General features: G+C 40.2%; 1 protein-coding gene across 2 annotated transcripts in view; it reads right to left on the bottom strand.

Annotated features, from left to right (window-relative positions):
* phf21b (PHD finger protein 21B) overlaps positions 1–14166 on the bottom strand; it is a 135454-nt gene that overhangs the window by 2849 nt on the left and 118439 nt on the right. For both annotated transcript variants that reach the window (XM_072377812.1, XM_072377813.1), the window contains exons 4-9: positions 9700–9792; positions 7063–7395; positions 6033–6161; positions 5905–5956; positions 5546–5622; positions 5413–5467 (exon numbers count right to left, since the gene is read on the bottom strand). In XM_072377812.1, the coding sequence (XP_072233913.1) occupies positions 5413–5467; positions 5546–5622; positions 5905–5956; positions 6033–6161; positions 7063–7395; positions 9700–9792 (739 nt within the window). The remainder of the gene's footprint in view (positions 1–5412; positions 5468–5545; positions 5623–5904; positions 5957–6032; positions 6162–7062; positions 7396–9699; positions 9793–14166) is intronic.

Raw genomic sequence — 14166 nt, 5'->3', positions numbered from 1 at the left:
AACTATCTGAGACTGTGACAAGAGAATATTTAGTGAATGAATTGTCTTTGACAATAAAGTCATTAATTAATCCAGCGAATTAGTCATTAGTAACGGTTTTGATTGTTGTCAGTGGATGGATCTGATCTAATTCCCACCCAACACCTGAACAAAGAGCAGCTTTGTTACAGCCAGATGAAGAACACGTGGACTGTTTACATCTGGATAGGATTACTCTGCAGGTGCTGCAGTTTCTCATTTGTAAAGGTTCACAAAGTCCAGATTTGATCCGTATGAGTGTCTCGCCTAAAAAAGCAGTGAAATGTTCCTTATGTCGCGCCTAAAAAAGCAGTGAAATGTCCCTTTTGTCTCGCCTAAAAAAGCAGTGAAATGTCCCTTTTGTCTCGCCTAAAAAAGCAGTGAAATGTCCCTTTTGTCTCGCCTAAAAATGCAGTGAAATGTCCCTTTTGTCTCGCCTAAAAATGCAGTGAAATGTCCCTTTTGTCTCGCCTAAAAAAAGGAGTGAAATGTCCCTTTTGTCTCACCTAAAGAAAAAAAAAAAGCAGTGAAATGTCCCTTTTGTCTCGCCTAAAAAATGCAGTGAAATGTCCCTTTTGTCTCGCCTAAAAAATGCAGTGAAATGTTCCTTTTGTCTCGCCTAAAAATGCAGTGAAATGTCCCTTTTGTCTCGCCTAAAAAAAAAATGCAGTGAAATGTCCCTTTTGTCTCGCCTAAAAAAGCAGTGAAATGTTCCTTTTGTCTCGCCTAAAAAAAAAATGCAGTGAAATGTCCCTTTTGTCTCGCCTAAAAAAAAGCAGTGAAATGTCCCTTTTGTCTCGCCTAAAAAAGCAGTGAAATGTTCCTTTTGTCTCGCCTAAAATAAAAGCAGTGAAATGTCCCTTTTGTCTCGCCTAAAAAAAATGCAGTGAAATGTTCCTTTTGTCTCACCTAAAAAAAAAAGCAGTGAAATGTTCCTTTTGTCTCACCTAAAAAAAAAAGCAGTGAAATGTCCCTTTTGTCTCGCCTAAAAAATGCAGTGAAATGTCCCTTTTGTCTCACCTAAAAAAAAAAGCAGTGAAATGTTCCTTTTGTCTCACCTAAAAAATGCAGTGAAATGTCCCTTTTGTCTCACCTAAAAAAAAAAGCAGTGAAATGTTCCTTTTGTCTCGCCTAAAAAATGCAGTGAAATGTCCCTTTTGTCTCACCTAAAAAAAAAAGCAGTGAAATGTTCCTTTTGTCTCACCTAAAAAAAAAGCAGTGAAATGTCCCTTTTGTCTCGCCTAAAAAATGCAGTGAAATGTTCCTTTTGTCTGGCCTAAAAAAGCAGTGAAATGTCCCTTTTGTCTCGCCTAAAAAATGCAGTGAAATGTCCCTTTTGTCTCGCCTAAAAAATGCAGTGAAATGTCCCTTTTGTCTCGCCTAAAAAAAAGCAGTGAAATGTCCCTTTTGTCTCGCCTAAAAAATGCAGTGAAATGTCCCTTTTGTCTCGCCTAAAAAAAAGCAGTGAAATGTTCCTTTTGTCTTGCCTAAAAAAAAGCAGTGAAATGTTCCTTTTGTCTGGCCTAAAAAAGCAGTGAAATGTCCCTTTTGTCTCGCCTAAAAAACAAATGCAGTGAAATGTTCCTTTTGTCTCGCCTAAAAATAAAAGCAGTGAAATGTCCCTTTTGTCTCGCCTAAAAAACAAATGCAGTGAAATGTTCCTTTTGTCTCGCCTAAAAATAAAAGCAGTGAAATGTTTCTTTTGTCTCGCCTAAAAAACAAATGCAGTGAAATGTTCCTTTTGTCTCACCTAAAAAACAAATGCAGTGAAATGTTCCTTTTGTCTCGCCTAAAAATAAAAGCAGTGAAATGTTTCTTTTGTCTCGCCTAAAAAACAAATGCAGTGAAATGTCCCTTTTGTCTCGCCTAAAGAAAAAATGCAGTGAAATGTCCCTTTTGTCTCGCCTAAAAAATGCAGTGAAATGTCCCTTTTGTCTCGCCTAAAAATAAAAGCAGTGAAATGTCCCTTTTGTCTCGCCTAAAAAATGCAGTGAAATGTCCCCTTTGTCTCGCCTAAAAAAAAGCAGTGAAATGTCCCTTTTGTCTCGCCTAAAAAATGCAGTGAAATGTCCCTTTTGTCTCGCCTAAAGAAAAAAAGCAGTGAAATGTCCCTTTTGTCTCGCCTAAAAAATGCAGTGAAATGTCCCTTTTGTCTCGCCTAAAAAAAAAGCAGTGAAATGTCCCTTTTGTCTCGCCTAAAAAATGCAGTGAAATGTCCCTTTTGTCTCGCCTAAAGAAAAAAAGCAGTGAAATGTCCCTTTTGTCTCGCCTAAAAAATGCAGTGAAATGTCCCTTTTGTCTCGCCTAAAAAATGCAGTGAAATGTCCCTTTTGTCTCGCCTAAAAAATGCAGTGAAATGTCCCTTTTGTCTCGCCTAAAAATAAAAGCAGTGAAATGTCCCTTTTGTCTCGCCTAAAAAATGCAGTGAAATGTCCCCTTTGTCTCGCCTAAAAAAAAAAGCAGTGAAATGTCCCTTTTGTCTCGCCTAAAAAATGCAGTGAAATGTCCCCTTTGTCTCGCCTAAAGAAAAAAAGCAGTGAAATGTCCCTTTTGTCTCGCCTAAAAAATGCAGTGAAATGTCCCCTTTGTCTCGCCTAAAAAAAAAAGCAGTGAAATGTCCCTTTTGTCTCGCCTAAAAAATGCAGTGAAATGTCCCTTTTGTCTCGCCTAAAAAATGCAGTGAAATGTCCCTTTTGTCTCGCCTAAAAAATGCAGTGAAATGTCCTTTTTGTCTCGCCTAAAAAAAAAAGCAGTGAAATGTCCCTTTTGTCTCGCCTAAAAAATGCAGTGAAATGTCCCTTTTGTCTCGCCTAAAAAAAAAAGCAGTGAAATGTTCCTTTTGTCTCGCCTAAAGAAAAAAAGCAGTGAAATGTCCCTTTTGTCTCGCCTAAAAAATGCAGTGAAATGTTCCTTTTGTCTCGCCTAAAAAAAAAATGCAGTGAAATGTCCCTTTTGTCTCGCCTAAAAAATGCAGTGAAATGTCCCTTTTGTCTCGCCTAAAAAAGCAGTGAAATGTCCCTTTTGTCTCGCCTAAAAAATACAGTGAAATGTCCCTTTTGTCTCGCCTAAAAAATGCAGTGAAATGTCCCTTTTGTCTCGCCTAAAAAATGCAGTGAAATGTCCCTTTTGTCTCGCCTAAAAATAAAAGCAGTGAAATGTTCCTTTTGTCTCGCCTAAAGAAAAAAAGCAGTGAAATGTCCCTTTTGTCTCGCCTAAAAAAATGCAGTGAAATGTTCCTTTTGTCTCGCCTAAAAAAAAAAGCAGTGAAATGTCCCTTTTGTCTCGCCTAAAAAAAAATGCAGTGAAATGTCCCTTTTGTCTCGCCTAAAAAAAAAAGCAGTGAAATGTTCCTTTTGTCTCGCCTAAAAAAAAAAAGCAGTGAAATGTCCCTTTTGTCTCGCCTAAAAAAAAAAGCAGTGAAATGTTCCTTTTGTCTCGCCTAAAAAAAAGCAGTGAAATGTCCCTTTTGTCTCGCCTAAAAAAAAATGCAGTGAAATGTCCCTTTTGTCTCGCCTAAAAAAAAAAGCAGTGAAATGTTCCTTTTGTCTCGCCTAAAAAAAAAAAGCAGTGAAATGTCCCTTTTGTCTCGCCTAAAAAAAAAAGCAGTGAAATGTTCCTTTTGTCTCGCCTAAAAAAAAGCAGTGAAATGTCCCTTTTGTCTCGCCTAAAAAATGCAGTGAAATGTCCCTTTTGTCTCGCCTAAAAAATGCAGTGAAATGTCCCTTTTGTCTCGCCTAAAAAATGCAGTGAAATGTCCCTTTTGTCTCGCCTAAAAAATGCAGTGAAATGTCCCTTTTGTCTCGCCTAAAAAATGCAGTGAAATGTCCCTTTTGTCTCGCCTAAAAAAAAAAAGCAGTGAAATGTTCCTTTTGTCTCGCCTAAAGAAAAAAAGCAGTGAAATGTCCCTTTTGTCTCGCCTAAAAAAATGCAGTGAAATGTTCCTTTTGTCTCGCCTAAAAAAAAAAGCAGTGAAATGTCCCTTTTGTCTCGCCTAAAAAAAAAATGCAGTGAAATGTCCCTTTTGTCTCGCCTAAAAAAATGCAGTGAAATGTTCCTTTTGTCTCGCCTAAAAAAAAAAGCAGTGAAATGTCCCTTTTGTCTCGCCTAAAAAAAAATGCAGTGAAATGTCCCTTTTGTCTCGCCTAAAAAAAAAAGCAGTGAAATGTTCCTTTTGTCTCGCCTAAAAAAAAAAGCAGTGAAATGTCCCTTTTGTCTCGCCTAAAAAAAAAAGCAGTGAAATGTTCCTTTTGTCTCGCCTAAAAAATGCAGTGAAATGTTCCTTTTGTCTCGCCTAAAAAAAAGCAGTGAAATGTCCCTTTTGTCTCGCCTAAAAAATGCAGTGAAATGTCCCTTTTGTCTCGCCTAAAAAATGCAGTGAAATGTCCCTTTTGTCTCGCCTAAAAAATGCAGTGAAATGTCCCTTTTGTCTCGCCTAAAAAATGCAGTGAAATGTCCCTTTTGTCTCGCCTAAAAAAAAAAGCAGTGAAATGTTCCTTTTGTCTCGCCTAAAGAAAAAAAGCAGTGAAATGTCCCTTTTGTCTCGCCTAAAAAAATGCAGTGAAATGTTCCTTTTGTCTCGCCTAAAAAAAAAAGCAGTGAAATGTCCCTTTTGTCTCGCCTAAAAAAAAAATGCAGTGAAATGTCCCTTTTGTCTCGCCTAAAAAAAAAAGCAGTGAAATGTTCCTTTTGTCTCGCCTAAAAAATGCAGTGAAATGTTCCTTTTGTCTCGCCTAAAAAAAAGCAGTGAAATGTTCCTTTTGTCTCGCCTAAAAAAAAAATGCAGTGAAATGTCCCTTTTGTCTCGCCTAAAAAAAAAAGCAGTGAAATGTTCCTTTTGTCTCGCCTAAAAAATGCAGTGAAATGTTCCTTTTGTCTCGCCTAAAAAAAAGCAGTGAAATGTCCCTTTTGTCTCGCCTAAAAAAAAAATGCAGTGAAATGTCCCTTTTGTCTCGCCAAAAAAAAAAATGCAGTGAAATGTCCCTTTTGTCTCGCCTAAAAAATGCAGTGAAATGTCCCCTTTGTCTCGCCTAAAAAAAAGCAGTGAAATGTCCCTTTTGTCTCGCCTAAAAAAAGCAGTGAAATGTCCCTTTTGTCTCGCCTAAAAAAAGCAGTGAAATGTCCCTTTTGTCTCGCCTAAAAAAGCAGTGAAATGTCCCTTTTGTCTCGCCTAAAAAAGCAGTGAAATGTCCCTTTTGTCTCGCCTAAAAAAGCAGTGAAATGTCCCTTTTGTCTCGCCTAAAAATAAAAGCAGTGAAATGCCCCTTTTGTCTCGCCTAAAAAAGCAGTGAAATGTCCCTTTTGTCTGGCCTGCAGCTCTGTGATGAATCTGTTTGAATTCAGTGGGAATCAGCCTGACTTTGTGGTTTCTAAACGCTGAGTCGTGTGCTCTGTTACCTCGTGCTGACAGGAAGAGCGAGCTGTTCAGGTACTGCGACGTCAGGCGTTTGCGCTGCACAGAAACAGGAAGTGCGATTACCGCCCAGCTCGAGCACAAACATCACATTTACCCAGTTTGTAGTTTTCTGACCTCTGGTTCGAACAGGCCGCTGTAGGCCGGGTTGGCTGTGCTTCTCCTCTTCCTCTCCTGCCTCTTCGTCTGGATTTCTGTCCGTAGGAAACACATCACCACATGTTGAGTGTTTCGGTTACTGAAAGTCAGCCGGTAAGTTTGGTTTATCGTGTCACACTGGAAATAATCCAGCTTCAGTGATTAGAAACCAGATGGAGGCGCTCTCAGCTGGCTGCTCCTTACTGTTCGACTGTCCGCTCCGATGAGGAACAGATGCTTTAACGCCCTGAGACTTGAATATGAAAGAGGCAAAGACCCCCTGATGGGAAACATGTGGCCTTTCACAATAAGAGCTCAGGTGTGGTGTGGAAACTCACCTTCCAGGTGTTCTGTGGTGACGAGGCCGAGGGCGACCATGAAGGCGATTTTCTGGAAGAGAAACAGAACATGATGAAGACGAAGGACCGAGCTGGAGAATGACTGATGATGAAGAGCACAGTCTCACCTCGGGGTCCTCCTCTTTTTTCTGGGGAGGGGATTTCGGGGCGGGTGGAGCCTCCTGTAGTGGGAGGTCAGCCTGGGCCTCTGGGGCCCCCTCGGTGCTGCTGGGGGCCTGCGGCTGGATTATTATCACCTGGAAACATCACAAACTTAGAGACTGACGGGAACAGATGCTGTCAGTGTACGTATAAACCGAGCTTAACTCCTTAATTCAACCAGGAAGATAAAGGCTTCACAATAAAAGCTTCATCATAAAGGTTTCATCCTAAAATCTTCACAATAAAAGCTTCATCCTAAAATCTTCATAATAAAAGCTTCACAATAAAAGCTTCATCATAAAGGCTTCATAATAAAAGCTTCATCACAAAGGCTTCATCATAAAAGCTTCACAATAAAAGCTTCATCATAAAATCTTCATAATAAAAGCTTCATCATAAAAGCTTCACAATAAAAGATTCATCATAAAGGCTTCATAATAAAAGATTCATCCTAAAATCTTCACAATAAAAGCTTCATAATAAAAGCTTCATCATAAAGGATTAATCATAAAATCTTCACAATAAAAGCTTCATCATAAAGGCTTCATAATAAAAGCTTCATAATAAAAGCTTCATCATAAAGGCTTCATAATAAAAGATTAATCCTAAAATCTTCACAATAAAAGCTTCATAATAAAAGATTCATCCTAAAATCTTCACAATAAAAGCTTCATAATAAAAGCTTCATCATAAAGGATTAATCATAAAAGATTAATCATAAAATCTTCACAATAAAGCTTCATCCTAAAATCTTCATAATAAAAGCTTCACAAAATCTTCATAATAAAAGCTCTGCTACGTTTTTATGTTGCTTTATTCTTTATATAGACTAAAGACATGGAAACGTCTCAGTTTCGTCTCTATTTTACACTTTTAATCTAATAAATCTGTTTCCTTCACCTCAGAACCTCTGTTGAACCTTTTTTGTTTTTAACCTGTAATTTTAGACCTAAAGCTTTTCATGGCGCCTGCAGTTGAAGCTTCAGCTCGCTGTACCTTGACGGCCTCGCTGACAGCGGACACCCCGTGGCCGGTGGCGGGGGAGGCGGCGATGATGGCGTATGCAACGCCAGGCCCTGCAGAGGCGTGCTGGGCGGGGCTGCCAGAGTCGGGGCCTCCTAAGGGGGCGCGTGGCGGGGCAGTCGGCGGCGAGGTGTCGCTCTGGCTGTAGGGCTGGTGGTCGGGGCTGAGGGTGCTGTTGGCGGTGGGCAGGGTGGGGCCCTGGCTCTTAGGACTGACCACGGCGGTGGCTCTCTGCAGGCTGAGAGGCTGCAGCTCCTGGCAGGGACTGTGGGGGAGGCTGTCGGGGATCTGGGTCTTTGGCCTGACCTGGAGGGAGGCGGCGAAAAAGCAAAGCATCTCACAGTGAAATGAGCAGAAGAAGAAGCTGCTCCTGAAAAAGGTTTACGTTCCTGAGGTCAAAGAAGAAGTAACTGAGGAAGAGTTTTATATTTTACTTCAATAAAATCAAATAAAACTGTAATATCAGTTGAAATCTTCAATAAAACCCTCAGCAGAGCCGTGATGCTGCCACCTGCTGGACTCTGACCAGCATCTCATGCTGCTGCCTCTGAGAGGTTTAGATAGTAAAAGAAACCCTGATTCAAAGTTACAGAAAGCAGCTCAAACTTTAAGAGACATAAGAAGATTCCTTAAAAAGATCAGTCAGGATTTGTTCTGTGAACCGAGAGTCTGAAAATAAAGGAAAAGTTTCCTCAAAGTTTTCCATCAAACAGACTCAGAAGTCATCTGCTTTCAACTGAACACACATGAACTGACCTGTGAAGGCGTTCAGTAACCAAGACTTTGATTTATATTTTTCACAGAGGAAGGAGAGGAAGGAGGAGCTTTTTCATTTTCAATCTGTTTCATTCAGTTAGTCCAGCTGTCTGACCGATAACCAGTGTGAAAACAAGCGTGTCAGAGAGTCTGAAACCAGTTCAAAACAAGGCCAGAACTGGATCCAAATCAAAGTCTGAAACCAGACCAGAACAGATCCAAAACCTGGGTAGAACCAGAGTCCTTTTCACAATGAGGTCATAACCAGTGTTAAATCTGTCTTAACCGAGCGAAGAAACCAGTCTAAAACCAGTCCCAAAATAATCTAAAACCAGTCCCAAAATAATCTAAAACCAGTCCCAAAATAATCTAAAACCAGTCCAAAACTAGTCTAAAACCTGTCCGGAACTAATCTTAAGCCAGTCTGAAAATAGTCTAAAACCAGTCCAAAACTAGACTAAAAACAAGTCTGAAACTAGTCTGAAACCAATCCAAAACTAGTCTAAAACCAGTCCGAAACTAGTCTAAAACCAGTCCAAAATAATCTAAAACCAGTCAGAAACTAGTCTAAAACCAGTCCGAAAACAATCTAAAACCAATCCGAAAACAATCTAAAACCAGTCTGAAACTAGTCTAAAACCAGTCCAAAATAATCTAAAACCAGTCAGAAACTAATCTAAAATCAGTCCAAAACTAATCTAAAACCAGTCCAAAATAATCTAAAACCAGTCAGAAACTAGTCTAAAACCAGTTCCAAAATAATCTAAAACCAGTCTGAAACTAGTCTAAAACCAGTCCCTAACTAGTCTAAAACCAGTCAGAAACTAGTCTAAAACCAGTCCAAAACTAGACTAAAACCAGTCCCTAACTAGTCTAAAACCAATCTGAAACTAGTCTAAAACCAGTCCGAAACTAGTCTAAAACCAGTCCAAAACTAGTCTAAAACCAGTCCCAAACTAGACTAAAACCAGTCCCAAACTAGTCTAAAACCAATCTGAAACTAGTCTAAAACCAGTCCGAAACTAGTCTAAAACCAGTCCAAAACTAGTCTAAAACCAGTCCAAAACTAGACTAAAACCAGTCCCAAACTAGTCTAAAACCAGTCCGGAAATAGACTAAAAACAAGTCCAAAACTAGTCTAAAACCAGTTCCAAAATAATCTAAAACCAGTCAGAAACTAGTCTAAAACCAGTCCCTAACTAGTCTAAAACCAATCTGAAACTAGTCTAAAACCAGTCCGAAACTAGTCTAAAACCAGTCCAAAACTAGACTAAAACCAGTCCCAAACTAGTCTAAAACCAGTCCGGAAATAGACTAAAAACAAGTCCGAAAATAATCTAAAACCAGTCCGAAACTAATCTAAAATCAGTCCAAAATAATCTAAAACCAGTTCCAAAATAATCTAAAATCAGTCATAAACTAGTCTAAAACCAGTTCCAAAATAATCTAAAACCAGTCTGAAACTAGTCTAAAACCAGTCCCTAACTAGTCTAAAACCAGTCCGAAACTAGTCTAAAACCAGTCAGAAACTAGTCTAAAACCAGTCCCTAACTAGTCTAAAACCAATCTGAAACTAGTCTAAAACCAGTCCGAAACTAGTCTAAAACCAGTCCAAAACTAGTCTAAAACCAGTCCAAAACTAGACTAAAACCAGTCCCAAACTAATATAAAACCAGTCCCAAACTAGTCTTAAACCAGTCCCAAACGAGTCTAAAACTGAAACTAGTCTGCAATCAGGTTGTATTTCAGTAGACTACTGATAAAAGTCCGTCCGCTTTATACTCAGTCTGGATTCAGTGTAAACCAGTATGAATCCCCCAGTGGTCGTAGCTCCAGGTGAGCCAGGTGTTTTACCTGAGGTAGCACAGTGGCTGCTTGGCCTGCCAGCCGGTGCAGGGAGCTGACTTGAGGCACCTTGATGGGCACAGCAGTGAGAGTTCCCAGCATCTGAAACACACCAGTTAAAACCAGTTAGAGCAGAAAACACACTGCACATCGTTAACCTTTTACCTGAAGCTGCTCAGAACAGTCAGTGGGAATGTCTTTTATTGGACTAACAGCTGCAGAACTGAAGCCAGAAGAGAAATTAATGGATGCAAAATCAGAATCAGAACCAGCATGAAAAAAGAAGGAAAGAAAGAAACCGATCCAGAATGTGTCCGATTTAAAGTCCATAATAATCCAAAACAGCTACAAAACCAGACCAGACGAGTCTAAACCCAAAGCAGAACCAGTTCTAAAACCAGGTCTGATATCTGTCCTAAATCTAGACCTGAACTATCCCAGAAGCAGTTTAACACCAGTCCAAAGAAACAAAGTGCACCCACAACCCAAATCTGATCAAAACTGACTCTAAACCCGTCTGAAATCAGTCTAAATTCAGATCAAAACAATCCACCAAACGGAACCAGTTTAAAGAAGAAGTGGCACAAAACAAAGTCCATAACAAGTCTGAAATCAGTCTATAACTGGACCAGAACCTGTCAAAATCACCATAAAACCATGTCCTGTTCAAACTCCAAAACCAGTCTAAACTCAGTGTAAAACCCAGTCTGAAATCAGTCTATAACTGGACCAGAACCTGTCAAAATCACCATAAAACCATGTCCTGTTCAAACTCCAAAACCAGTCTAAACTCAGTGTAAAACCAAGTCTGAAATCAGTCCAGATTCATGTCCAAATCAAGCTAAAAACAGTTTAATACCAGTGAATAAACAGCAGTAAAACTAATCCTTACACACAGTCTATGACTGACGTAGAATCCAGCCGAAAACTTCTAAAACCCCGTTTGAAACGTGTCCAAATTACACCAAAAGATCTTTAAAACCACATCTGAAACCAGACAGAACATATGGACCAGTCCGGAAACAAAGTCCAGAACCAAAAGGAACCGGAACCCTAATTGTGACATGATGGCGTGTGTCTGAAAACATTTCTACATTTTCTATATTCTATATTTCTATGCTAGACCAGAATCAGCAGAAGTTGTTGCAGTAACAAACATCGACCACAAGGGGAGCTGCTCCCACGCCAAACAATGCCGAACCCTGTTGCATGCTGGGAGATACACGGACCATTAAATCCACTCCTGGAGACAAAAGTCACAGAGGAGCAGAGCAGAAAGAAGCAGCCATCCATTTCCTGGAAAAGTGCCGTGGGTTTTAGCCTCCGAGCGCCCTCATTAACCTCAGAGTGTAATTAGAGGAAGTCGTCCGCAGAGGAGCTGCTTCAGAGTCTCCAAAAGACTCATTAGTCTTAGATTTGGTTCTTTTCGCTGCGCTGCCTTAAAAAGGAAAGAAAAGCCGCTGAATCCTCAAACTAATGAGCAGTTCTTCTTTGCTTAAAAACCTTTTCAGGACAAATTTGCTGCTGATGATGAAAGAAACTCCAAGTTCTCTGAAAGCGATTCAACGTTTTTACAAGAATTAATGAGAAAATCTTTGATTTTAACCAGCTGTCACATTCTGTACGGAAGCCCAGAGGTGCCCATAATCAACCTGCAGCATTTAATCAGTTTGCTTATTTGAACATTATCAGATTCAAGAATATAAAGGAGACTTAAGCATTAAATATTTTAGTTTCCAGGTACTTATTGTGCAATAAAATATAAAAAAATAACTTGTTTAGTTTGTAAAAATATTCAGACATTCATTTAAAAACTTTTTATACTTTTATAAAATTATATGAATCAATAAGTTTTAATTTTGAAATGTAAAATAAAACAAAAAATAATAAAGTAAATGTTTTATGTAAAAATATTATAGTTTGTTATTATAGTTAACTATAAATAAATTTACTAAATTGATTATTTTTAAGAATAAAAACAGTATTAACAGCTATTTAAATTGTCAATTTCATGGAAATTTCATTTGTAAAAATGCTTGAAAATTAAATTATGTCTTTAATCATTTTCTTTCTTTTGCATTTATGTTTTAATGAATTTTAAATTGAGTTTAATTCCCGATTGTTTTAATTCATAATAAAATAAGTAGCTCCAATGCACAGAGCAGGAGTTAAAAAGAAATATATCAGATATATTTAATATAATATAAAATTATTCAGCTCTATTGTTCTGCAGCTTCTGTGAAATATTTCAATTCAAATAACTTTCATGGTGAAGAAAAAGTATTTTGTGAAGAATGTTGATGCAAAAAACTAGAAGCAAAATAAAAGAGTAAAAACAGCTAAAAATGAGAACCAGTCTCTCTGAACCAGTCTCTCTGAACCAGTCAGTCTCTCTGAACCAGTCTCTCTGAACCAGTCTCTCTGAACCAGTCAGTCTCTCTGAACCAGTCTGTCTGAACCAGTCAGTCTCTTTGAACCAGTCTCTCTGAACCAGTCTCTCTGAACCAGTCAGTCTCTCTGAACCAGTCAGTCTCTCTGAACCAGTCAGTCTCTTTGAACCAGTCTCTCTGAACCAGTCTCTCTGAACCAGTCAGTCTCTTTGAACCAGTCAGTCTCTCTGAACCAGTCTCTCTGAACCAGCCTCTCTGAACCAGTCTCTCTGAACCAGTCAGTCTCTCTGAACCAGTCAGTCTCTCTGAACCAGTCTGTCTCTCTGAACCAGTCTGTCTGAACCAGTCTCTCTGAACCAGTCTGTCTCTCTGAACCAGTCTGTCTGAACCAGTCTCTCTGAACCAGTCTCTCTGAACCAGTCTGTCTGAACCAGTCTCTCTGAACCAGTCAGTCTCTCTGAACCAGTCTGTCTGAACCAGTCTCTCTGAACCAGTCTGTCTCTCTGAACCAGCCTTTCTGAACCAGTCTCTCTGAACCAGTCAGTCTCTCTGAACCAGTCTATCTGAACCAGCCTCTCTGAACCAGTCTCTCTGAACCAGTCAGTCTCTCTGAACCAGTCAGTCTCTCTGAACCAGTCAGTCTCTCTGAACCAGTCTCTCTGAACCAGTCAGTCTCTCTGAACCAGTCAGTCTCTCTGAACCAGTCAGTCTCTCTGAACCAGTCTCTCTGAACCAGTCAGCCTCTCTGAACCAGCCTCTCTGAGCCAGTCAGTCTGTCTGAACCAGTCTCTCTGAACCAGTCTCTCTGAACCAGTCAGTCTCTCTGAACCAGTCAGCCTCTCTGAACCAGTCAGTCTCTCTGAACCAGTCAGCCTTTCTGAACCAGTCTCCCTGAACCAGTCTATCTGAACCAGCCTCTCTGAACCAGTCTCTCTGAACCAGTCAGTCTCTCTGAACCAGTCTCTCTGAACCAGTCTCTCTGAACCAGTCTCTCTGAACCAGTCAGCCTCTCTGAACCAGTCAGCCTCTCTGAACCAGCCTTTCTGAACCAGTCGGTCTCTCTGAACCAGCCTCTCTGAACCAGTCAGTCTCTCTGAACCAGTCAGTCTCTCTGGACCAGCCTCTCTGAACCAGTCTCTCTGGACCAGCCTCTCTGAACCATCTCCTCCCGTCCTCTGTAACTCCAGCTGAGGCATCTTTGTGTTTGTTGTTGGCGAAGAAGAAAAAAAAGGGTGGAGGGTGAAAGTTTTCTCCTCCCCCCGCCCTCCTTTCCTCTTCTTCTGTGGAAATCCTTTGGTTCCATTGTATTGTGCTGCAGAGCGGCTCAGCCAGGAGGAGGAGACAGCCGAGACTGGTTCCCATGGAAACTGCAGAGATGAAATTCTTGCAGTGCAAGGTCTTTCATTTTTGTAATTGCTGCCTCTTTTCTCCAAACCTAAGCACCTTCTCTTCAGGGGTCTCCCTCCACCTCCTCTTCTTCTCTCCTAAATCAGTGATTTCCTGATTTTTCATGAATTTTCCCCCCAGTTTCTGTGTTTTTCTCCTTCTAAAGTCGACACGACAGTGATAACAAACCTCTCAGAGGAGGATTTACTGGGTCACATTGTGTTTCTGTTGCTCCATTCTGCCTTTTGTGATCGCACCGAGGATTAAAACCCAATATTTCCTCCTCACACTGGAAGAGAGAAAGGTTCAGCGCCAGGGAGTGATGAGATTTATTTAACGGACGCAGGGTCGGGTGACATCGGTAGAAAGTATGAAGCAGACCTCGACCAGTCAGTGGGAATGTATTTTATTGGACTAACAGCTGCAGAACTGAAGCCGGAAGAGAAATGAATGGATGCAAAATCAGAATAAAAACCAGCATGAAAAAAGAAGGAAAGAAAGAAACCGATCCAGAATGTGTCCGATTTAAAGTCCATAATAATCCAAAAACAGCTACAAAACCAGACCAGACGAGTCTAAACCCAAAGCAGAACCAGTTCTAAAACCAGGTCTGATATCTGTCCTAAATCTAGACCTGAACTATCCCAGAAGCAGTTTAACACCAGTCCAAAGAAACAAAGTGAACCCACAACCCAAACCT

This window comes from Leuresthes tenuis, unplaced genomic scaffold, assembly GCF_036924035.1.
Source record: "Leuresthes tenuis unplaced genomic scaffold, fLeuTen1.0.hap1 SCAF_23, whole genome shotgun sequence".
Taxonomy (NCBI): Eukaryota; Metazoa; Chordata; class Actinopteri; order Atheriniformes; family Atherinopsidae; genus Leuresthes; species Leuresthes tenuis.
Note: the sequence above shows the minus strand (reverse complement) of the source record. Positions and strands in the feature narration are given on the sequence as shown.